At 33.1% G+C, this 26,791-nt stretch overlaps 1 protein-coding gene across 17 annotated transcripts in view; it reads right to left on the reverse strand.

Annotated features, from left to right (window-relative positions):
* The window catches only part of PCDH15 (protocadherin related 15), a 634,897-nt gene that overhangs the window by 28,255 nt on the left and 579,851 nt on the right, over positions 1-26,791 (reverse strand). For all 17 annotated transcript variants that reach the window (XM_045568054.1, XM_045568051.1, XM_045568050.1 and 14 more), the window contains 3 exons: positions 24,630-24,845; positions 21,138-21,226; positions 4,861-5,037 (listed from right to left, as the gene is read on the reverse strand). In XM_045568054.1, the coding sequence (XP_045424010.1) occupies positions 4,861-5,037; positions 21,138-21,226; positions 24,630-24,845 (482 nt within the window). The remainder of the gene's footprint in view (positions 1-4,860; positions 5,038-21,137; positions 21,227-24,629; positions 24,846-26,791) is intronic.

Raw genomic sequence — 26,791 nt, forward strand, 5'->3', positions numbered from 1 at the left:
AGGGCTGACACACTGGGCAATGATTTACACATCTACCCACATTTACTCCAAAGGATAAGGTTGTTCTGTTTAATGAAACAAATCATGACTCGACTACCAAAATTTTTTCAATACAGTCCCACATTTATTTTAACTGAATTTTAATAATTAGTTTGCCATTGATTTCGATTTTCAGTATTATGAATTTCTGTTTTTTCCTGGACTTACAAAATAGAAAGATGTTCTATCAGAGCTTTGTAGTCAAATCCTATTTTAAAGTGTAAATGTGTTTTTAAAGGCAGTTTGTAGAGCACACAGTATTTCTCTATCTTCTCCATCACTCATTTATCATTTGGACATACTGTCATTAAAAAGACTGGACATATAAGAAAGGTGAACAAGTTAAAATTATATTTGTTTATTTTTTTAAATTTAATTAATTTTTATTTTAAAGTAATATGATTTGTTTCTGTTTTGAATGCAGAAGACACAAGAGAATGTGGCTAATGACAAAAAAAAGGTTATACTAAAATCCTAAGTTTTCTTGAGCTGAGGTCACAATTCAGGCAAAAAACCAAATTCCCAAGAGTGACAAATACTCCAGGGTGAGATGAGACCACGCATTCATTGTTCCACCTTTGGCAGAACAAAGTAAAAGTGGCTGCCATAAAAGCAAACAGGAAGTAAGCTAGAATCTTAATAAATTTTCAAAAACTGTGTGTGTACTAACATGTAAGATTATAATAACAGAGACCCAGAAACACAATGGGGGTTTGCACTCACTCACAAATTTTTTTCCACGGACCTTGGTAAGTAGACTGGGGACAAGGCGGCACACAAGAGAAAAGTCTGCTTCATTGTGCAAGAATAGGAAGTAATCAGCGAAGGATGGGGCACAGGCACAAACCACTGTGCAAGTTCCCAGACTTTTGTCTCATATGAAACAAGAGCCTTAAGTAGTAGAGAGAGGGGAATTAAATGTAACATCCCTAGAGGGCAGGCAAAGGTCCACTCCTCTGGGAAAGAGGAGTAAGCAAAAATCCTCTACACCCAAGGGAGGAGCAGGAGGTCCTCTCGGGCCTAAGCTCCTGCACCAGTAGAAAGATGAGATCTACTACTGATTGGGGAGGGGCAGGAGTCTCTCTTGCACCCACAACCCACCACAAATATGAAGCAGAGTATGGCTGCCATGGCAAGGAGGTAACAATGCACTGAGAAAGCCCACCCAAGGCTTAAACACACAGGCTAGGCAGGGAGAACAGTTGAAACCCCTACCCCATGCCTTAACCCCAAGGTAAGAGCAGAGCCAAGCAACAGGCAAGAGCAGAATGCCATGGGAGAGGCGGGGGTGTGGGGAGAAACCTTTCTGTGGCACAGGCATGCAGGGAACACTGAGAACTGAGGGTTGAGCAAGAAGACAGAGAAAACCTTACAGCCCCCCAGCTTCTATTCTAAGAATGAGATGTCAGCAATCCACCAAGAGAAGAATTTGAAGCTGTGGCACAGTGAAAGTAATAATTGCAAAAACAAAACCCAGAAGTCACTCCTAAGTAGATTTACTCATTAGAAGAGCTCTATTCATTTACAGGAATAAACTCTATTTTTTCTCAGTTCTTACTGTTCGTCCACACTATGTCTGGCACTCAATCAAGGAGGATACAAAAAGGCCACTAGATTAAAGCAACCTGTTTTCAGGAAATGAGGAAGTAACAGAACCAGACAGAGATAACCCAGATATTGGAACTGTCACACAGGGACTTTGATACAACTCTGATTAATACATTACAGAATCTAGTAGAAAGTAGAAAACATGCCTGAAGCAATGGCGTAGTTCAGTATGGTTGTGGAAGTGATAAGAAAGAATCTAATGAAAATGCTAGAAATTTCTATTTTAAAAGACAGTAAGATGAATAATTTCTTCAATGAGCTCATCAATAGGTTAACACAGATGAATCAGTGAATGTGAAAATAGGGCAATAAGAATTATCCAAACTAAAATACAAAGAGAAACTAGTGGCTATGTGTAGGGAGGTGGGGGAAGAACCAGAACAGATCATCCAAAAGCTATGAGAAAAGTAGAATTGTAACTGGAATCTCAGAAGGGGAAAAAAGAGAAAATGGGCTATAATAAATATATGAAGAGATAATGTCTGAAAATATTCTAGAAAGAAAAACAATTAAGAAAACAAAGACAAATGAACAAACAAAAATGTGGATCCAGTAAGTTGAGAACCACAAGGAAATAAAAGCAATATGTATCTGGCCGGGCGCGGTGGCTCACGCCTGCAATCCTAGCGCTCTGGGAGGCCGAGGCGGGTGGATTGCTTGAGGTCAGGAGTTCGAGACCAGCCTGAGCAAGACCCCGTCTCTACTAAAAATAGAAATAAAAATTATCAGGACATCTAAAAATATATGTAGAAAAAAAATTAGCTGGGCATGGTGGCGCATGCCTGTAGTCCCAGCTACTCGGGAGGCTGAGGCAGGAGGGTTGCTTGAGCCCAGGAGTTTGAGGTTGCTGTGAGCTAGGCTGACACCACGGCAGTTACTCTAGCCCGGGCAACAAAGTGAGACTCTGTCTCAAAAAACAAAAACAAACAAAAAAAGCAATATGTATCTATTACAGAAGTCTAAGCAATTCAGATAACCAAAAAAAAATAAAAATAAAAATATCATTAAGGTTGCCAAATGAAGTAAGTTATTTAGTCATTCTAGTCTCTTCTATGCATTTATGAGCTTTTTTTTTGATATTTTAAGTCCATTTTGAAATCAGTCTAAAATCCCTGGAGTAATTATTATTATTATTGTTCTCTGGCCTGAGAATTCTGACATCCTCAGAAGCTTAGATTTTAGGATAAGTAGAAATTGAGAAAATAACCCTACCCTTTAGCCTGGGCATTTAGCAACAATTGCAATGTTCTGGTATATTTATTCAATGTTAAAAACTAAATTTCAATACTTTTGATAGCTACCAAATAAATACTAATACCTCTGTATTATTAGCCTTGTATTTTATACACACACACACATACACACATATGTATATATACACACTATATATAATTTTATTATAAAACATTTCAAGGAACAATTCTAGGGTTTAAAACAGATCAGTGATTCTCTGCTACTAGTTCAAGGTAAATACTGCTAAAGCAAAATTTTAATACTCTATACCTACTTCTATCCTCTCCTCAATTTAAGCAATTTTGATTATTAGATAGTCCCTCTTTTTCCCCTTCCCTCCTGGCTACAACATTTACTGTTGAATTTAGATATTTACTCTTCACAATATAAGTTAAGTTTGGATAAACTTGTTTAGAATGAAAAATGTTGATTTTGTACTTCACTATGTCAGTGGAAACCCAAGGGGCTTGTTTCCAAATATTTTATCCCTAAAATGTTTGCCAGTTCGATTCAAAATATAATCACAATCATTTCACTCTTTAAAGCCAGGATAGTATCTTACAGAAAACAGATATTTTCATACGTACGAAAAACACCCCAAACTCAATCTATTATCAAATTTAAAAATAAAACATTGTATGTAGAAAACATAGAATGCAGACAGATTTAAATTAAAAAAAGATGTGTTAATACTGACAAGAGAAAAAATACATGAGTTACTTTAAAAGTATATTTCTAAATAAACTTTTTAAATTAATAAAATATACAAAAGTAGATCTAAATCTTACTTCATTTGGATGATGATTATAAAGCTGAGAGAGAGAGCTATTACTTTAGTCATCTGTATTTACCCACAGTAATTAGTATAGTGTCTTGCATTTATCCTAAATACTTATTAAAAATAAGTCAATGAATCACATACTTACAAACTATGGTTTTTTAAAAAATTAAGTTGATATTAAGTCACTATTTTATTGTTGCTAAAATAAGAGCAGTGAAATTTTGTTAATGAACAGATTTAAATAAGCCTAATTAAGAATTTTAAGAATTTATGGGTTTTAATAAAAATGAATAAATACATATTTACTAAATAGAATGTGCACACATATATGGATATATATGTGAATTTGTGTGTGGATATATTACATACTGTTTAGAATGTATAGACAAAGGAAGAGTAAGTTCTGAAATAAGAAGTTTGGCATGTATTCATATATGTGTGTATGTATATGTACAGATGCATATAAACTATCTAAAATGTATACATATTATGATATATCAAATGTATTTTTTAGATAGTTTCATTCCAAGAACCTGGTGGACACTAGGTGTCACTATAATAAAGCAAAAACTATTAATAGATTAAAAAAAAAGGATTAAAGTATGCTAGAATAATCTCCAAGGGAAAATGCGTAATGGTATTTTGTTTAAGATTCTGCATTTTCTTTATTTTTAGGATTTATAACTCAAATATTTAGGTTCATACCAGAATGAAATATCACAAGTGGCATGGACTTAAATGGGGCAGATTATTCCCTAACCACCTTTAAGTCAAAGGAAAAATCAAATACTAGTTTTTGCTGATTCAATAGACCTATGAGAATGCAAGCCTGCTGAAACTGTTGCAGGCAAACTGCCATTTTAAGAACCTGTGCTTTTCTCCCAAATAGCCAGGGCCCTGGAGCAAGAGTGGGGAGTGTTAAGCGGATCTCAGGGAGCTGTTCCTTGCTCATAAGTATAACAGGCCCTACCTACGCCACCCATAAGAACAGCCCCTCTGCAGCCACTGTAGTCCATGCTTGGACCTGAAAACTTTCAGGCATGAGGACCTAGCTATTGTCTTAGACTTTTTGCTTACATTTCATTTTCAACAACAATTTGGTGGGTTTTAAACTTTAAGTACTTAAAGCCGTAAGTCAGAATTATCTGCGGGTGCTATTGTAACCAGAGAGCTGTTAACAGACCACAAAAAGTACTTACTTAAATAGCTCATTTCTGTCAATGGCTCTGTTGGTTTGGGGGTCAATTGCATAGACAGTCAAGTCACATTTGGTGTAATCTTCTAGGGAAAAGGCATCTCCATGCCGGCGAGCACCGATGGACTCCACCACAACCTTGGCACCAGGAATTTGCTCCTGAACATAGCGGTCCAAAATCCTATAAATCAAACAAAGTACAAACGTGACATTTTGACGGGCTTGCTGGACAAAAAAAAAAAAATCACTTTCAACTTGAAATGACATTTAGTAAATGAAAAATGATGACAGCCTTGTCTTTCTTAATGTTTACTGAATATAAACCCTTGAAAAACATTCTCTACATTTTTTCAGTATTTAGCTCCCAATGATGCTGGAAGCTGAATAAGGTAGAAAAAGGTCATCAACCATGCCCTATTTAAGTTTAGACTTTTTGAATTTATGATACCATTTGAGCTTTTATGTGGCTCATGGGAAACGCTAAATACACTGTAAAAATAAAGCTGTCTATGCTTTATAGGACTCATGGAGTCTGAGAACTCTTGACTTCATACGGTTGTCATAAATTACACCTTCCACCAGAGTTTGTGATATATGCCACATAGCTAGATGCTAAGGTGTAAGACAAGGATGCCTGTTTTCCTAAGGGTATAAAAATACTTAGAGCATTATAGCAAGGGGAGATGTAGAGATATTTTGCAATGGCAGGTTTACTAGGTGAAGACAAAAACATGGCATACAAATTTCAGACACTATATAGGTGAATACAAACAACTTAAAAGTTATATCATATTGTATACAAGCAGTAATATTCAATAAAAAACAGAGAATGTGAATTAATATCTGGAAAATATATTTTTTCTAATCATATACCTGGATTTCAATTGAAAGTACAAATTATAACCATATAAGTATTTGTTTTCTGTGTTTCTACAAATGGTAATGTCCTGTTCCTTATTACAAACTTTATATTATTAACCCTAGAATGCATATTATTAAATTTTCACAGAAATTTAAATGTAAGTAAATCAATTTTAATTTATGTAAACTATACATGAGAAATATTTTAAAATTTATTTATAGCTTCCATGCTCCTTTTGGAGTCCATACTTTGAGGTATTTTGGGGGGTGAAGGGTAATATATTCTAAAGTTCTTTGACACAACTGAAAATAACTTTTGCTTCACATGCCAAAATTGACCCATTTTCTGCTCTATGAAAAATATGTTGCCTTAAGAATCTGGTATGTGCTTGGTTTGCCTTTGTTACAAGAACGATGACAATATTAAACTTTGGAGGAAATGGCTATACCCGTGCATGTCAGGGGACACTGCCAATGACAGTGACATGTTTAATTTGGTTGTTTGTTTTTAAGTTTTTATACACCAGCACAGATGAAGGCTGTCTTGCTGAAGTACTATTCATTCTTTTCCATTTCTCTCACTAACCCATGCCCACTAGTCTCTCTGCCTTACAGTTTCTTTTCTGATCAGATCCTTGAAGAATAAAGAAAAGATGATGTGGAAAAAAGGACTAAATGCACTCAGCAAGTATCAGTCAATAATTGAATGTAGCCTCTCTGGGAAACTGAACAGAATGGATGTACTGGGAGACACAGGCCTGGCCTAACATCATTCAGCCTGTGTTTTAGGATTCTCCTGAGAGGCTCATGCTCACTTAACAAAAATAAAGGCCTCAGAGTCAAACCACATTATCCTCTTGACATTTTGTATGAGGCACACACAGTAATAATATAGCATTGAAGAGCACAGAGGTTTGGCTTAGTTTTCAATTCCTTTATTTATCAATTGCATAACCTTAGACAAGTAATTTTAAGCTTTCAAAGTCTAAGTTTCCTAAAATGTGAAATGAGGACATAATCTACCACATAGGATTGTATGTGCATTAAATGAACGAAAGTTTCAACACAAATCTTTGCACAGTTGTTAGCACATAGTAACTATTCCATTAAAATGACTATTATATTTATTAATATTTATTTGGCTTAAATGTTTGCATTAATAAACTTCCTTCTTGCTTCTAATTCATTCAAGACATTTGTTAATAATTAATTTGTGGAATTATTAAGAAAGCTTATTTCTCACTAGTATTATTAGTTGACAAATCAAAAAGTAAACAAATTTTGAGTACATAATTAAATACAATATAGTAGGTAGGTGGCTATCTGTTCCAATACTTCAGTTTAACAATTTATGACTTCTCCAGTGCATTTAGGCATTGATTTGGTATGTTCCAAGGATATTCTTCCTGTATGCGTAAATTAACTTTGTGCTATCCTATAATGAAGAAACATGTCTATTGAACCTTTGTCTTTTTCTATATTTCAGTACAATACTGCAGACTCATATGTGACTAAAACTTAGATGTGGAATGAAATATGACTACTTGGGCTGGGCATGGTGGCTCACGCCTGTAATCCTAGCACTCTGAGAGGCCAAGGTGGGCGGGTTGCTTGAGGTCAGGAGTTCGAGACCAGCCCGAGCAAGAGAGAGACCCCCCCCCCCGTCTCTACTAAAAATAGAAATAAATTAGCTGAACAACTAAAAATATATAGAAAAAATTAGCCGGGCATGGTGGCGCGTGCCTGTAGTCTAGCTACTTGGGAGGCTGAGGCAGGAGGATTGCTTGAGCCCAGGAGTTCAGGAGTTTGAGGTTGCTGTGAGCTAGGCTGACGCCACGGCACTCTAGCCTGGGCAACAGAGTGAGACTCTGTCTCCAAAAAAAAAAGAAATATGACTACTAATTACTTTATGGTAGCAGGGAATCATAAAACAAAGAAGTCTAAAAATAAATTATGCCATTTAAAGCATGCAACAATTTCTTATCCCTGAATATTTTTTTCTTAAACTTTTAGACATATTTTGGGATAAAATGTATTTTATGATGAAGAGAAATGTGTCCTAATTTGAATTTCTCCTATGTCTTTTTTTAATAAATATATATATAACTAAATTTAATACTTTTTAAATGAGAATGTATTTTGTAAAATCCATCTATCCACTTATCTGTATCTGTATACTAGACGTTTTCTACCTGTGTTTTCATTACATATATGTATACAGATTTCATTACATGCATATATACACATACATATATATGTGTGTGTATGTATATATAGAGAGAGAGATTTGCAATGATGTTTATCTAAGCTGTAATATCTATATTGTACACACATACACACACACAAACATATCAACACAGATGTCTATAACAATTTTTATATAATGCTTAGGTCCAGGTGGTACAATTTTGAGTTTACTTTTTTATATATTATGTTGCTTGAATTTTTTGTAATGGGAATAATAAAAACAATATAGTCATATTTTAAAAAAAACTCTTTAACTCCCTATTTACTTTTCTCTAATTTTTTTAAGAAAAAAGCTTCATATAAATCTATATTTTCATAGTTTGAAAAATGTAGAAAATTAATTGGATTAATAGCTGTCTAATAAAATTACAGCAATACTCGGATGTTAAGTAGGAAATTTTTCATTCATTCATTCAACAAATAATTACTGAATGCCCATTATGGGCCAGACACTATTTCAGATACATAGACTATATCAGTGAACAAAGATCTCTTACATTATAGAATTTTCATTCTAACTGGGTAAGACAAAGAATGGATAATGAAACAATAAAATTAGTAAGAGTGTTCAGAAAAAAGCACCATTGAGAAATTGTTATTCGAGCAAAAACTTTAGGGGACAATGTGTAATATGGATATTCTAGGAAAGAGTGTTCTAGGAAAAGGGAATTGCTAGCTGTGCTGACGGTGTGATAGAGTGTGTGGCCAGAGCAGATCACATGAGGACTTTTAGAATCATAAGGGTATTTATTACCTTTTGTTCTGAATGAAATAAGGATCCATTGCTGGGTTTTAAATACTGAAGTAATATGATCTATCTTATATTTAAAAGCACACTGGCCAGTATGTTGAGACTAGGCTGAAGGGGGAGCCAAGAGTAGAATCAGGAAAACTAGTTAGCAAAGAGTTTATGTAGATGAAGGATTTATTAAATGCTCAGCCTACTCAATAATTTGGAGGAAGAGAAGAAGCAACCTAATCCACATATGAATTATATCATATATTAGCCATATAGGAACCATAAAATCAAGTTCTATGATATGGATCAGTATTGTGCCTAAATACGTGTCCATTTACAAGTAGTATAAACCTTATAAAATAAACCAAGAAACACAATACTTAACTGAACACAAACTTACATTAATTATAGGTTGACCTAGATAGATACTGGCTTTTTGTGGTTCTTCATTTTAAAATAGGTCAATTTTTATAGATCATTCTTTGTTTAAAAAAACATAAAAGGAGAGACTAAAGCTTACAGACCAATTTAGAATGCTTTACCATCTTCCTTGAAGTGTATATCTAGACACAGATGGTTTTAAGAGAGGGCAAATCTTTTCAGAGTTCAAGCTGTTTTTTTTTTTCTATCATCTTTTCCATTGAATACGGGGCAAAGATCCCTTCTATGCTTCGTCTCAGATACCTTGAACCTTCTGAATTGTTTCCTTGTAGTGTCCAGTGATGTATTTGAGGAAAAGTTTTCATGGTGATAGTGTTATAATGACAGTATTTTAAAAAATATTATTAAAGCTGGCTAATGTTTGAAGAAAAGTGGAAGTAATGCATCACCACTTGGTACTATATACTGTTTCATGATGCTTTAGGTCTATAATGTGGAGAAAATGCATTCTAATGCAAAAATCAGGACAGAAGTATTTCTTGAATGCCATATAAACCCTGAAGAATGGGAAATTTTCCACTGTGGCCTGCACATGTCCTGGTTCCCACAGGTGTTCCTTCTCACCTGCCTTTGGCATCTATCTGTTCCTCTGTGCTTCTCCTGATTACCCAGACTACCCAAACAATGGCTATTAATACATAAAAATAATTTTTCTGTTCTCAAACCTAGTTGGATTTCAGCCATCCCCTTCTGCTAAAGTTCCATAAAACATTCTGCTCTCTTTTCCCAACATCTTTGGGACACTTCCATCATGCCCTCCCATGTCTTGCATTTTCTAATAAAAATTTATGCTAATAATGCTCTGTTTGATTTTCTTCCACAATCTTTCTTTTCCCCCAGCTGTACTGAGGTATAACTGGTATACAAAAATGCACATAATTAATGTACATGATTTAGTGAGTTTGGATAAATGCATACACTTGTGTTACTATCATCCAAATCAAGGTAATGAACATACCCATAACTTTCAAAGTTTCCTGTGTCCCTTTGCTTTTTGTTTGCTTTTCTTTTTTTTGGTATGAAAAATTAATATGACATCTACCCTCTTAACACATTTTTGAGTATACAATGACCTATTGTTAACTGTAGGCACTACATTTTATAGCAGATCTTGTATAACTATAACTCATCTTGTATAACTATAACTTTATACCCATTGAACAACAAATCACCATATCTCCTTTCCTCATCATCATTCTATTCTCTATTTCTATTACCATCATTCTATTTTACCTAAAAACTACTGAATATACATTCTTCTCATTCGCACATGGAACATTCTCCAAGATTGATTGTATCTTACACCACAAAACTTGTCTCAACAAATTTAAAAAAAGTAATCATACCATGTATCTTCTCAGACCACAGTGTAATAAAACCAGAAACCAACTCCGAGAGAAACACTCAACTCTACCCAAAGTCATGGAAATTAAACAACTTCCTACTGAATGATTATTGGGTCAAAAATGAAATTAAGACGGAAATCAAAAGATTCCTCAATCTGAATGACAAAGGGGACACAAGCTATCAAAATCTATGGGATTTAACAACAGCATTCCTAAGGGGAAAATTCATAGTCTTAAATGCCTACATCAAAAACACAGAAAGATCACAAATTAATATTCTTACAACACGTGTCAAGGAACTAGAAAAGGAAGAGCAAACCAAACCCAAAGCTGGCAGAAGAAAAGAAATACCTAAGGTAGGAGCAGAACAAAATGATACGGAAACAAACAAACAAAATACAAGGAATCAATGAAACAAAAAGTTAGTTCTTTGAAAATATAAACAAAATTGATTACCCTGGAATAAAAGAGAAAGGCTCCAAATAAGTTCAATCAGAAATGATAAAGGAGATATTACAACTGATACCACAGAAATACAAATGATCATCTGTGAACACTGAAAATCTCTATGTGCACAAACTCAAAAATGTAGAGGAAAGACAAATTCCTGGAAACACAACCTCCCAAGACTCAATCAGGAAGAAATAGAACTCCCGAAAAGACCAATAACAAGCAATGAGATTGAACTGGTAATAAAACATCTTCCAAAAAAAAATCCCCAGATCAAATGGATTCACAGCCAAATTTTACCAGAGTTACAAAGAACAGCTGGTACCCCTACTGCAGAAATTATTCCATAACATTGAGAAGGGGGGAAATCCTCCCCAACTCATTCCACAAAGCCAGTATCACTTTGAAACCACAGCAAGGAAAGGACATAAGAAAAAAAGAAAACAATAGACCAATGTCCCTTATGAATATAGATGCAAAAATCCTCAATAAAATACTAGCCAACTGAATTCAACAGCAAATCAAAAAAATATTCCACCATGACCAAGTGGGCTTTATTCCAGGGATGCAGGGATGGTTCAACATATGTAAACCAAAAAATGTGATTGACCACATAAACAGAAGCTAAAACGAAGACCATATGATCATCTCAATAAATGCAGAAAAAGCATTCCACAAAAGCCAGCACCCTTTCATCACAAATTAGGAATATAAGCAACATATCTCAAGATTTTAAAATTCATATATGACAAACCCACAGATATCATAAAAAATTAACTTTTTTCTTCAATCTGTCTCAATCTATACTTCCATCATGCTATTTTCTTAAAGTATATGTCCCCCAAATTCTTGACTTTTCTATATTTCTACTATTTTTGCAGGGCAAAGGCAAGGTAAGAATGTCTATTTTTGATTTAAAACTCAAAAATTAGGTTTTTTAAATTGATCTCCACTAAAACATATTTTTAGTATATTATGACTCCAGGTATCTCTTTCTGAAAACAACAATAGTTCAAAGATTTCAAACTTTTTTAAAACCTAAAAGCAAAAGGAAAATGTTCTCTATGGAATTATAGGAACTGTTTTGTTTGTTGAGTTGTTTGTTTACTTTTGGATTTATTTTCATTGTTTCCAAAGTTTGAATACCCAAAAAGGAAATAAATAAATAAATAAATGTAGAAAGAATATTGATTCTGACTTTTCAAACCTCATCCTTTTTTTTTTTTTCAGGTTATTTCGGGGGGTACAAATTTTCAGGTTACATATGTTGCCGTTGCCCCACCTGAGTCAGAACTTCAAGAATGTCCATCCCCCAGACAGTGCACACCACACCCATTGGGTGGGAATATACTAAATGTGCACTTAAGTGTTGATCAGTTAATAGCAATTTGATGGTGAGTACATGTGGTGCTTGTTTTTCCATTCTTGTGATACTTCACTTAGAAAAATGGTCTACAGTTCCATCCAGGTTAATACAAGAGGTATTATTTCACCATTTTTTATGTTGAGTAGTACTCCATGGTAATACTGCATTTTATTAATCCACCCATGTGCTGGATGGGCACTTGGTTTGTTTCCACATCTTTGCAATTGTGAATTGTGCTGCTATAAACATTCGAGTGCAGGTGTCTCTTCTATAGAATGTCTTTTTTTCCTTTGGGTAAATACCCAGTAGTGGGATTGCTAGATCGAATGGTAGTTCTACTTTTAGTTCTTTGATATCTCCATATTACTTTCAATAGAGGTTGTACCAGTTTGCAGTCCCACCAGCAGGGTGTGAGTGTTCCTATCTCTCTGCATCCACCAACATTTGTTGTTTTGGGACTTTTTGATAAAAGCCATTCTCACTAGAGTTAAGTGACATCTCATTGTGGTTTTGATGTGCATTTCCCTGATGATCAGAGATGTTGAGCATTTTTTCATATGTTTGTTGGCCATTAGTCTGTCTTTTGAAAAGTTTCTGTTCATGTCCTTTGCCCACTGTTTAATGGGGTTGTTTGATTTTTTTCTTGTTGATTTTCCTGAGGTCTATATAGATTCTAGTTATCAGCCCTTTATCAGATGTGTAGCATGTGAATATTTTCTCACATTCTGTAGGTTGTTTGCTCTCGTGATAGTTTCCTTGGCTGTGGAGAAGCTTTTTTAATTTAATCAGGTCCTGTTTATTTATTTTTGTTGCTACTGTGATTGCTTTGGGAGTCTTCATAAATTCTTTGCCTAGGCCAATGTCTTTAAAGTTTTTCCAACATTTTCTTCTGGAATTCTTATTGTTTCATGCCTTAGGTTCCTATGTTGCTAAGAAATTATGGGAAAGGACACAAATTATTTTCCACAGCACATCTATCAGATGGCAAGTATTAGCTGAGAAAGTTGATTTATTTTCTCTCACTTTTTTTATTTTTTCCAAACAGAAGATGGTATAGTTTTGAGTACAAGCATTCAGAAATTTCTTAACTAATGAATGATGCTTATTATAACCATTAAAATAAGAAACAAACCTACTGGACTCCTTATCAAACCAACGTACAATGGAAACTTACAAAAAAGTAAAATCTGGCCTGGCACAGTGGCTTATGCCTGTAATTCCATCACTTTGGGAGGCTGATGTGGGTGCACCGCAGAAGGTCAATAGTTTGAGAACAGCCTGAGCAAGACCAAGACTCCTTCTCTACAAAAAAATAGAAAAATTAGCCAGGCATGGCAGCACGTGCCTGTAGTCTCAGCTACTAAGGAGGCTGAGGCAAGAGGACCCCCTGAGCCCAGGAGTTTCCGGTTTTAGTGAGCTATGATGATGCCACTGCACTCTAGGTGGGGTAACAGAATGAGAGTTTGTCTCAAAAAAGAAAAGGTAAAATCTACTTTGTAAGAAATTTGCTTTTGGTTAATTCTGCTTATAGAAAAAGATATACAAATTTGGAAAATTTAACTTATAAAAAATCAAAAGGAATTTACCTTAATATATGTGAAAGATATTATCAGAGACAAAACACTAATTACTGTGAATTTAATCCATTTGACAGAGAGTTAATTCTTAATGTAAAAAATTTTATTTACATTGAGCTAACATTCCTTCAAATAATAAGAATAATTCATGTAAAATGAAACATTTTAACTCTCAAAAATGGAACTAACAGAAGTGACACTCACGAAGCACCATATTTATAACCTTCTCTCTTCTGTGTTGTTGGTTCAATACTAAAGCACTGAGAATAATTAAAAATCCTGTCATATGACCCTAAACACAAACTATATTTTAAATCTGTCCACTTTTCTACATTTCAAAGAATTAAACATTTACTACTGCAATGTGCAGGAGGATCAATGTAAAAAAAAACTAGCTTGTATAAATGTAATTATATACTGAGCTGTATTCAACCGTGTAAGAACTATGCCTTCCAGCCAGGTGCGGTGGTTCACACCTGTAATCCTAGTGCTTTGGGATGCCCAGGCAGGAGGATCGCTTGAGCTCAGGAGTTTGAAACCAGCCTGAACAAGAGTGAGAACCCCATCTCTACTAAAGATAGAAAAAATTAGCCAGGTGTGGTGATGTGCACCTGTAGGCCCAGATACTTGGGAAGCTGAGGCAGGAGGACCACTTGAGATTAGGAGTTTGAGGTTGCTGTGAACTATGATGATGCCACTGCACTCTAGTCAGGGCAACAGAGCAAGATTCTGCCTCAAAAATAAAATAAAATAAAATAAAAAAGAACTATGGCTTCTTATAACCTAATGAGTTAAAAATAAGTAATTCTTATATCGAATAGAGAAAGTTACCTCTCTTTCTCTACCAAAATAAACCCCAAAATTGAATATTTCAAAAAATAGCAAATAAATTCCCTTGGTGTCAAAGCAATGAATTACCAAGGCTTTGTTTGAATAAAGCTGAATTACTATCTTTTTTTTAAAGAGTAGTGAATTATACCTTGAATATTAAAAAGTAAGATTTTATTATTATATTTAAAGTTTATGTTCTACTTTTATGATTGTTTTCAATTTATTTTATAGCTATTACATTCCTATTACAGAAAACATTACTTTTAAAAATTGCACTATTGGGATGGCTGTGCTCCATTATCTGATAAAAATTAGATCGTTCATGGCAGTTCTCTGTTGATATCCTCTCCAACTGCAACTGTATATTTATGCTAAGTATACTCAGAGAAAATTGCTATGTGATTGGCAATACTCAAACATAATTTTGGAATACCGCATCTAAGAAAGATTACATAACTAAATAAATTCTTAGAGTAGTTAGTGGCTACAATACTGGGCAGACAGTTCTAAGGACTCTCCATCTTACACAGAATAAAACATAAAATCTTCCAAGTGACCTGTGAGGTCCTATAAGTCATTTTCTACTTTGATGTCTATATCTTAATATGACAAACGTGCTCCTACCTCTCGGTTTTCATATCTTCAGGTCTCTGTCTCCCTTCCCCATAGTCACATGACTTCCTCCCCATTTATTTGTCTTTATTGCAGTTATCACTAACATCATATTATATTAATATATTAATTTATTAATATTGTTATTTTAGATACCATTTTTGTGCAGTAGAATGTAAGCTCCATGGCTACAGGGACTTTGTGTTGTTCACAGCTAAACTTCCAGTGCTTACAACCAGGAACTATTTATTTTTTATGAATCAATTCCTACCTTTAACATATGGATACTAGGACTCAAGGAGTTAAATATACTGGCCCAGGATTTTCTATCTAGTCATTGGCAGGGTAGAGATTGAGCCTATCTCCTCTGAAATCAAAAGAACCTTAACCTTTTCCCTCACAACTGTCTTTAGTTCACAGATTTAAGAAAATATATGTGCTGACATTTATCATTTTATGATTTGCTTTCCAAAAGACTTTCTAATTCTCATTGTAGAAATATATATGTATATATGTATATGTATATACACATATATATATGCACATATATACACACTAGATTTCTAAAATATGTTTTGTAACCTTAATTCCCAGAACTATAAATTGACTACACAAACATATTTCAATTAGTATATAAATATTTCATTAAAATGAGGCTCTTCCACATTAAGTCAATAACTACTTCCATAAAGTTCTACTACAATGGAATTTTCATACTATGTCTAGAAAGTAAGAGATGTGTTTGAGCAAACTGAGACTAAAATTATCAGTTCCTATTCATACTGTAACACAGTATTTCTAAACTCTTTAGTTGACGCTTTTAAAATGTTTTTACTATAAATTTCTAAGGATTTAACTTTTATAATCCCAAATTCCTTGTATTTATTTGGGTTTCATGGTGAAGTGGGAGTAGCAAAAACAAAGATATAAAGTGAAAATGTATCTTAGTTTCTTCTTTAGATACTATGGTCAATTATTTGTTAGTTGTACTAAGGTGTCCCTACCTTTATCCTCACAGCTTTTTCTCCAATACCTTAATTTCAAAAATTTGTAAGGAAAAGAAGGACAAGGATCACAAAGAGAGAAATTCTAAGATCCATCTAAAATACTTTACAGCATAGATATGCAAGCCTATCTGTAGGGGACATGGATGTTCACTGGAATTTGTTGCATACATTAATCTAATTAAAAAGGGATGTGATTCATTACTTAGGGGAGTTGACCAATTTTATAAGCATAAAGTAACAAAAGTAATATAAAAATTTCAGTAAGCCATTTAATCCCATTCCAGGGAAGTGAGGAATAATCATTATCATCATTATAGCAGCTCAGGTTTACTATAATCATTCTATTTTCCAGGCACTGTGCTCTTAGCTGTCAAGGTATACCGAATTTTGTGAAACCTTCCCCAACATAAAACAGATATATCAATTTATTAATTTTTCCTTTCATCAAGTGTGCCAATTTGTGCTGATTTCATGCTTACCAAGGAAACTTTGAATTATGTTCTAGCCTAACATATGGGTCTACCTGAAGGAAAAACAAAATAAAAATGATGATCACATGAAATTCAAGTATTCCACTTCACAGGATAGGGATGTCTCATGGGAAATATAAAAAATGGCTTTAATGATGATATGTTTTGTCATCTAGGAATATCCACAGGGAATAAATGCGCTGATTAGTCTGGTCACTGGAACAATAAATTCTTACATTTAATTAACTATTTGACACTCTGCTGTCTGTCTGAGTTATGTGTGTATTCTCACTACTCACCCCAGACACTGGAAGGGTGAGCACTGGGGCTTTACGGCGCTGAATCAGGTCCCATAATTCTTATCACTACCACTGCCATTTACTAAAGTAGTTTTCAATAAAGAATCATAAACATTTCCACTTGAGAAAATTCTAAATTTACACAGATTTTCTGAAAAGTCTGCAAAAAAGAATCAGGCAAGGAACGGACAATCTCTTCAACAACTAGTGTTAGGAAAATGGAATATCCATGTGTAAAAGGTTAAAGTCGTTAGATCCTTTTCTTATATAGAAAAATTAACTTAAAATGGATTAAAGATCTAAAAGTAAGACCCCAAAACTATAAAATACCTAGAAAAAAACACATGATAAAAGTGTCATAACATTGGATTTGGCAATGATTTATTGGATACGATCCCAAAAGCACAGGTAACAAAAGAAAAATAGACAAATGGGACTATGTATAACTTAAAAGCTTTTTGTTTATTAAAGGACATAATCAACTGAATGAAAAGATAACCTACAGAATGGAAGAAAATATTTGCAAATCATATACCTGATAAGGGATTAATAACAGAATATATAAAGAACTTCTTTGAGTAAATACCTAGTAGTAGGAAAAGACATTCTGTAATAAAGACATCTGTACTGAAATGTTTATAGCAGCACAATTCACAATTGCAAAGCTGTGGAAACAATCCAAGAGCCCATCGATACATGAGTGTATTAATAAAATATAGTATATATATGTGTATGTATGCACCATGGAGTACTACTCAGCCATAAAAAGAATGGTGAACTATCTCTTCTATTATCCTGGATGGAGCTGGAACACATTCTTCCAAGTGAAGTATCACAAGAATGGAAAAACAAGCAACACGTGTACTCACCATTAAATTGGTACTAATTGGTCCAACTTATGTGCACCTATGGAAGTAACATTCATCAGGTGTAGAGCAGGTTGGGGTGGGGAGAAGGGGATGGATGGGCACTCTTGTAGCTCTGACTCAGGCAGTGCAAAGGAAATCTATGTAACCAAAGCATTTGTATCCCCATAATATTCTGAAATAAAAAAAAAAGAACTCCTACAACTCAACAACAACCAAAGTAAATCGAGTAACTCAATTAAGAAATGGCCAAAGGACTTTAACACATACTTCTCCAAAGGTGGTATACAAATGGCCATTAACTGTACTAATAAAAAGATGCTCAACAATACTAATCATCTGAGAAATGCAAATCAAAATGAGAATAGTATATCCACCTCACAATCATCGCTGTGACTACTATATTTAAAATATATATGTAAGAAAAAAGTTCAGAAAATAACGTGTTAACCAGATACAGAGAAGTTAGAAAACTTACACACAGAATGATGAAATTATAATATGGTGAAATTGTTATAGATTATAGTATGTAGGTTCCTCAAAAAAAAAAAAAAAAAAACACTGAACTATGATGTCATCCAGCAATTCAATTTCTTGATGTATATACAAAAGCATTGAAAGCATGGTCTGGAAGAGATATTTTAACACCTGTGTTCATAGCAGTATTATTCACAATAGCCAAGAGATAGAAGTACCCCAAATATCCACTGAGAGATGAATGGATAAACACAGTGTATTATGTACATATAACAGAATACTTTTCAGCCTTACCAAAAAAAAAAAAAAGAAAGAAAGAAATCCCATCACATGCTACATCATGGATGAACCATGAGGACTTTATGCTAAGTGAAATAAGCCAATCACAAAATGAGAAATACTGCATGTTTCCACTTTTATGATATATTTAATGTAGTCAAATTTATAAATGTAGGAAGTAGAAAGGAGGTTTCCTGGGTCTGGGGGTAAGGCAGGAGTGGGGGAGTTGTTTAATGGTTGTAGAATTTCAGTTGTGCAAGATGAAAATATTCTGAAAATCTATTTTAAAACAATGTAAATATACTTAACACTACTGAATTGTGCACTTAAAAATCCTTAAAATGACAAAGTTTATGAGTTATATATATTTACAACAACAAAAGTGTCAGGTATATATGTGCCTTCTATGCTTACTATACTGGGAAATTTATATTATTAAATTGTTTCAAAATCAACACAGGATAGATGTATTTAGTCTACTTTTCATGATGAGGAAGTGTGGCTGTAAGTGTGAAATATCTTGCACAGGTCAAACTGCTATAATGGAATTCAGACCTCTGTGTCTGAATCTACCGTCTGTATCCCATTACTAAACCATGCTCTTTTAAGAATATGTACAAAAATCTAGCAACTCTTTACCTAAATCTACTGCAATTGGTCTGCTAACCTCATTTATGTAGAATATTTATCATTCATTGAATATGCATAATTTCCATTGCCCTACATGCCTTATATAATGTAGTTTTCACAACAATACTATAAATTTCATTAGCTCTATAAATTTTATTCATAACAAATGGTGAAACTGATATTGGAAAAAATATATTTTAAATCCAAATGATGTTATATAAAGTCAAATCTCCTTTCACAATGATACGATTCTTTCAAGACAGGAAAAGTGCCTGATATTTTCCATTTATATCATCATATCCACTTAAGAGACATTAAATCTTATAAATTCTTATGAAATTACACTTTCATTTTGCCATTTGCTTTTTCAGTTTCATAAATTTTGTCTCAATATGAGGAAAAGTACATCATGATCTGCGTGTATAAAATGTATATTTAATAAAATGCATCAAGTGCCTACTACACAAGTAGAGTTATGACAGTAAAAAATAAATTTCCTACATTCATAGAGATTACATTCTAGTGGGAAATTGACATATAAAAAACATTAGATAATGCTTTGAAGGAAAATAAGGCAGAATAAAGAGCTAGAAATTGAAAAGGGTGTCATGTCTTTTAGATAATGCAGTCAGAGAAAGCCTGTCTCAATAGATGACATGAAAGCAGCTAAAAATTAAGCATAATTCTAATTTTTTTCAAAGGTAATCAGCTATTATTTTGACAAAGGTTAAGTGTACATAAGCTTCTTCTGTAGAAATAAACAAGGTACTCTATGATTGATATTTCATGCATAAATATAGATAACTTCCTCCCCCACAGGACAAGTCATGTGACACCAAAATGCTGAATTTGTGAACTATACTGAAATAACTGTTACAATGTACATATGCTTTTCTTACAGGAAAATCACATATGTTTTAATCAGTGTCTATTGAATTGTATTCAGCATGTAATTATTAAAAGTTTAGCTATCTATTTGAAACAACTTCTGACAATTTAGTAGTGGGCATATTCTGCTAGAGAGAGGAAAATTGACAGTGGTAATTGACATTTGTCAACCTGAAATCAATAGAAAACGAGGAAGAACAAACAAATGCCAAATAGAAAAAATAAATAATGATGGTAGGCTAGAATAGGGTAGTTAAGAGTGAAATAGTAAAGATATTTTAATAATCTTTTATAACATCCGAATGTTAGAGAACAGCAGTTTAATAAATAATCACAATTATATCTGTGTCAACTATAACATCTTCAGCCATGTTCAGTGCAAACTGCTGGGAAGGCAGAGGGGCATGCAACATATTTTATAACAATTATATATATGTATATACACATACATAGTTTAAAATTTGTCTTAACTTGATTGTAAAAATGTAAGCTCTAGCTATCTAGACACATCACTTATAGAAATAACATATTTCCTATACTGGCCAGATTGCATTTTGCGTAATGCAGGGCCACAAAAATCAAGGTATATACTTAAATCATGAATGTTATGATTTCTGAGATGCAGCATTTTGAGGTTTTGTTGATGAATCAATTGAAGAATTCTAAATAAGATCTCACATACATCTACTTTTCATCCTTATTTGAAGATACTCTAAAAATCTTCACATATTTCAAATGAGGTTACCTACTTTGGGAAAGGAGTAAGCTAAATTATTATTAAGACACTGTTGTAAAATATGTGTCTAATCTGAACAATGTAATGATTAAAATGACCAAATCAAATTGAAATTGTAGTTGTGTGAAAATAAATATATAAGTAAACAAAATCAATTACTCTGTAAGATCTTCTATCTTTTTTTCCACTAGAGTAGGGGGCACGTTGGAAACAATGACTTGCATGTCCAGCTGATTGACCACAGAGACCTGCAAGAAGATAAAACAGAATTCATTTAATTTTTACCAAAATTTCTGTAACCAAAAAATAACATTATTTCTTCCCTACTACACAGAAACACAGAGTTTCTAATTTTTAAATTCAGAAGCAAATGATTTTTTAAAAATTATAGAATCTCCACTAGATGTTAGAGAAAAACAGAGACAGATTGAGAATGATAAACTATTTGTTGTTTACCTAGAAGTGAAGAATCCTAAGTAATTTCAACCTATTTTTTGATTTTGTATTTGTTTTCTTGGTTATCTACTAAGAAATTAAAGGTGGAATTTTTGCTTCTCTTTAATTTGATTACCAAAGAACATTAAGGACAGTGGAAAATACGTGTTTAAGACTTTACAAGTCCCAAGAGATCATTTATTCATTGTGACTAAGCATGTGATATATTAATGGTTAGAATAATTCATTCTATGAGATCATCATATACAGTTTTCATGTCCACTTTAAATTTGTGCAGGTAAAGAAATACATACATAGAAATATAAATATGGGCTAAACTGAGCTAATTTAACAGCTATTGATGAATATGCCCTATTCATTTAACATTTACAAAATTCTTTGTATGTTCTTACATAAAAAAAGGAATGGACCAGGAAATATAGTGTGGTTACTGAACAAAACAAAAGGTTGTTTTGGGGAGTTTTAGTTATTAATTTGAAGTGATACTAATTATGGTATTGTGTATGTTTTTGCAGACATAGCAAGGGTAGGTCTGAAGAGAGGAGACAGTTGTAATTAGTTATGGTTATGGTTTTGCTGAGTATAAAGTAGGGAAAGAAGGCAAGAAAGTTAATTTTTGTGTGACTGAGTCCTTATTATAATTAATAATGTACTATAAATCCGGTAAATGAGAAAGAGAGAACATTAGGGGTTTTCATGAGAGAACATGATGGTGGTTAAAAATATGGTAGGCTAATCAGATTGAAGGTCTTGGGGGAAACAAAAGAGTGCTGAATTTAACTGGAAACATTCAATATTAAGGTGAAAGCGTGGGATATTTAAAATGGAAGTTATAGAGGTAATGGCAAAACCAACCATGGTTCTAAGTAGTTGAAACAGGGTGGAGAGCAAAGACCTTAGAGGAAAGACATTCAAGAAATTATGAGTTCAAAATGTTGAAAGAATCATCTGCATTATCTAATGAAATTGCCAAAAAAATTCAGACAAGAGACTTGTTGGAGACAGTTACAGTAACTCAGGAGCTAAATTCATTGAGCTATGATGGACAATGACCCAAGGTTTGGGAGATCACAGGGCAATGAGTGATAGAGTCAGATGATGAGAATGAAGGCTGGATTCTTAGGAAGGAGGAAGGATTTAGAAGTGACTATGTTGTACACTAAGGATCCTACTCTGGCAGTGTCGTTTGATGATGATGGCAAACAAAACAGATGGCAGCAGTAAAAATAACGTCCCTAGGGGAGACCTAGATTTGACTAAGCAAGAAGCTCTTATCTAAATTAAAAAATCTTATCTTCCCCCACCCTTATAAAAATTTTCAATGGCTTCCCATCGGCTTTAGAAAAAAAGTTTAAACTCTTTTTCATATGGCTTTCAGCTTTTATATGGACACCTACTCCCATCTCCAGCCCCATTTTCATGCACTTTTCCTCTCATACTGTTCTAGGCTGAGTAAACATCTGTGATTATTCAGACCTGTCATCATCTCTCTTTCTTCTTGGCTTTGGCACATATTGTGCCCTCTGCATAAAACTCTTATTTCTCTCATACTTCCTTTCTCTTGACTGAAAGGATTTCAGAGCTTATCATAAATATCACTTTGCTGGAATAGCTTCCCTGATGCTCTTAGTTTTCATCAGAATAAAATATATAGATTTGTAAACATAACACATTACAATTTCTTTGAATTAAATTTTTTTCTTTGTAAATACATTTTAAATTGCTTTAAAGGTATATTTTTACATTTGGATATAATAAGTATGAAATTCAAATTTAAAAAACCCATACATTTATATTGCTTATGTGCATATTATATATAAGTAACATTTAGTAAGTTATATTTTGTTTGTATTGATTTTTATAATATTTAATTATACTTAATGTAGTGATCTAATTATGTAGCAAATTAGCACCGCAATGTGAATATTTTAAATGACAGGGAAAGAAATGACATTATCTTATATAAGGTTTACAGATATTAATTTGATCAAAATCTCTGTCAACCTTAGTATCTTCTATGTCAAAAGCTCCTCAGCTTAGATTGGGCTTTGTTTATTCCATTGCAGCTTTACTGTTACAAATGAGAATGTTGCTAGAGGACTGTTCTGGTCCTCATACCCACCACAATCATGGTGGCTGGTCTTTACTATTACCTAAGAAAAAAAAAATTGGTCACTGATGTCTGCATGTATATGAAGGTTGAATTTGTCCAGAGAACTAAATAAGGAGAACTGTGAAAAATGATTTATTAAGATGATTAAGATGTAATGAACAAAAGACAAATTATACTTGATCTTTCTTTATGTGACAAATATTTCCAATAATAATTCTACTTATACTTTGCATTAGATTTACCAGAGAAAAGTCCAAATAACCTATGCGTCCAACTTAGTAGAGAGTCCACCAGATATACATTGGTGTTAAGTATTTTGATCTTTCTTTATGTGACAAATATTTCCAATAATAATTCTACTTATACTTTGCATTAGATTTACCAGAGAAAAGTCCAAATAACCTATGCGTCCAACTTAGTAGAGAGTCCACCAGATATACATTGGTGTTAAGTATTTTGAATAAAAAATTAATATCAAACTGCCCTTTGAAATGATCTATCACTGAACTTGTACACAGCCTAAATGAAAGTTAGAATAGAAAAGTGATACTGAGTATAGCCAAATGTAACTTAGTTAAGGATCATCAATGTCATCAGTGGAGATTTTGATAAAACAAGGAAATCACATCTGTTGGAACATAAATTTGCCTCAAAAGATTTCCTTTTGTTTTCTCAATTACAAAAGGCTAAAAGTAATTTAAACTGTAATAATTTCATACATTTTGGTTTCTATAGCATAACTCTGTGAAACATTTTGAAATTGCATGTAGCTCTAGCCAACCCTATTAAAAATGAGAGCTGCAGACCAAATATAAACCCAATATTTATAACATTGCTGTCACAATCATATATTTCCCAAAGCTCAAAAAAAATCAAGCAATACTATATATGTGTGTTTGCATATGCATCCGTGTGTGTATTCCTATCCAAAACTATGGAAATTAACAATCTCGATGAAAGTTAATAACATTTATGTTTTTGAAAACCTGTTTTAAATTAATCTTAAAACTTTTTAAACTGAAAACACTGCCCCCTGGCTAGCATTGCAAGTACCTCCCTTTCCTGAAGTTTTATGTACTTACAAGTACATCTGCTTTGCCGCTCAGTCCCTTTCCATAGTTGTCAGTTGCGATAACTTGAAACTTGAAGTAGGATCTCCTCATATTATGGAAGAGCATAGCAGTTTTGATAAGCCCTGTATATGTTTCCACCACAAATCCTTCTTTTCCTTCTTTAATTGGTGGTATTATGAGTCTGTATGCCATGGCACTGTAATTGCCAGTATCTTTATCAGTAGCCTAGGATGGAAAATGATAGAGATTATAAATAAGCAGGAAAAAATAACCTTTATTAAAGGGCTTATTTCTGTTTGTAAGACTGATGATGTTTCTTATGTAATAATGACACAACAAAGTGCCTCTAAAAGTTTATTTATTCTGAATATCATTATGTACATTTATAAACCTTGTGCCCACAGTGTTGAATGGTTGTTATTAGAATGATAATGATTACTTAACTGTGAATAAAAGACATACATGTAATTTTGTATCCTTTAACAAATCTCTAGCTTTCCCTTCCCTCTCCTTCCTAGCCTCTAGTATCCTCTGTTCTACTTTTTACTTCTATGAGATCAACATTTTTTAGCTTCCACATACGGTTGAGAACATGTGGTTTTACTTTCTATTCCTGGCTTCCTTCATTTAACAAAATGTCCCAGATAGGAGGAATATGTTCTAGTGTTCTATACCATGGGATGATAACTATAGTTAACCATAATATACTATATACTTTCAAATAGCTAGAAGGAAGATATTGAATGTTTCCAATACAAATTAGTGATAAATGTTTGAGATGGATATGCTGCTAATAATTACTCTGATCTGATCACTATACATTGCATGTATCAAAACATGACTATATAACATGTGAATATGTACAATTATTATTTTTGAATTAAAAAAAATTAAAAAGGTCATGGACACTAACAGAATCAATAAATCAAGTTTTAAATTTCCATATCTGATGAGTTCAACTCTGGTTGGTGATCCCAATTAGCTGAAGGATGGGATTGATTGTCCACCTAATGATTGTCTTGGTATAATAGCTATGCACACCATTTAACTGTGTTTTTGATGTAGCATTTAGCCTAAAGGGAATAAACATAAAAGACTGTAGTAAAATATCTCAAATGAAAATAAGATAAATCAAAGTTCAGAGTAATAACAAATAAATTTAAAGCTGTATAAAGAGATCTGAATTAATTAGTGCCATACCATAATTGGAGAGAGTTAGAATACTATCCAACTTCCTTTTTAATTATCCTCTAACCTGATTAACCAGATTTGTATCTGGTGGCAAGTACTTATGATCTATGTGTTAAAATTTCTCTCCATTTAGAATTAAAAAGGGGTAACTAGTTGCTTAGACTTTTTTAAATTTATTTTTAAATACAGTGGTGACCATAATATATTAGGCTGGCTCTATTACTTCTACTCAGGGAAAAATTTTCAGAATACCACCTTCAGAATTATTTCATAGTGAAATATCTGCAAAAGAAATGATGGATAGAAGAGTCTTAGAAGAGGCACACAAGGTTAAATATACTTAATTCATGATACTAAATGTGTAAGCTATATATTTTCAATTACCATTATCACTACTATTATTTTCATTATCTGGTTATTCTTACTTTTCCTATGCTATTATTGTTAAGTATCATATAGTAAGCATTTATGATTTGCCATGACAGTGCTAAGAATTGTACAAAAATAATCTTATTTAACAATGAGAAAAAACTCTGAGGAATGTATTGTTTTAATTATACAAATTAGTGCTGTCCAATAGAACTTTCTGAAATGATAGAAATGCTCTAAAACTGTTCTGTTCCATACTACAGTAGGCACTAGTCACATATGACTAATGAACACTTGAAATTAGGCTGTGACCAAGAAACTGAAATGTTAATTTGTTCTGATTTTAATTAAATTTAAATAACTAAAGTCTACATAATAAGTAGTATGAAGTTGGGATACAAATAGTGACAACAGTAAACAATAGCAAATATGCATTAAGGTACAATATGAGCTTGACTTAGTTTCAAATTCTCTATAAATTCTGAACCATTTAAAATATTTCAGGATAATCCTATCTACTTGTTAGAAAGGCAAATTAAACTAAGCAACCTAGATATTTCACTTCAGGATCAAATATTTCATGAATTTTCTAAGTTAAAATTCTCAGCTAT

Source organism: Lemur catta, chromosome 14 (assembly GCF_020740605.2).
Source record: "Lemur catta isolate mLemCat1 chromosome 14, mLemCat1.pri, whole genome shotgun sequence".
Classification (NCBI taxonomy): Eukaryota; Metazoa; Chordata; class Mammalia; order Primates; family Lemuridae; genus Lemur; species Lemur catta.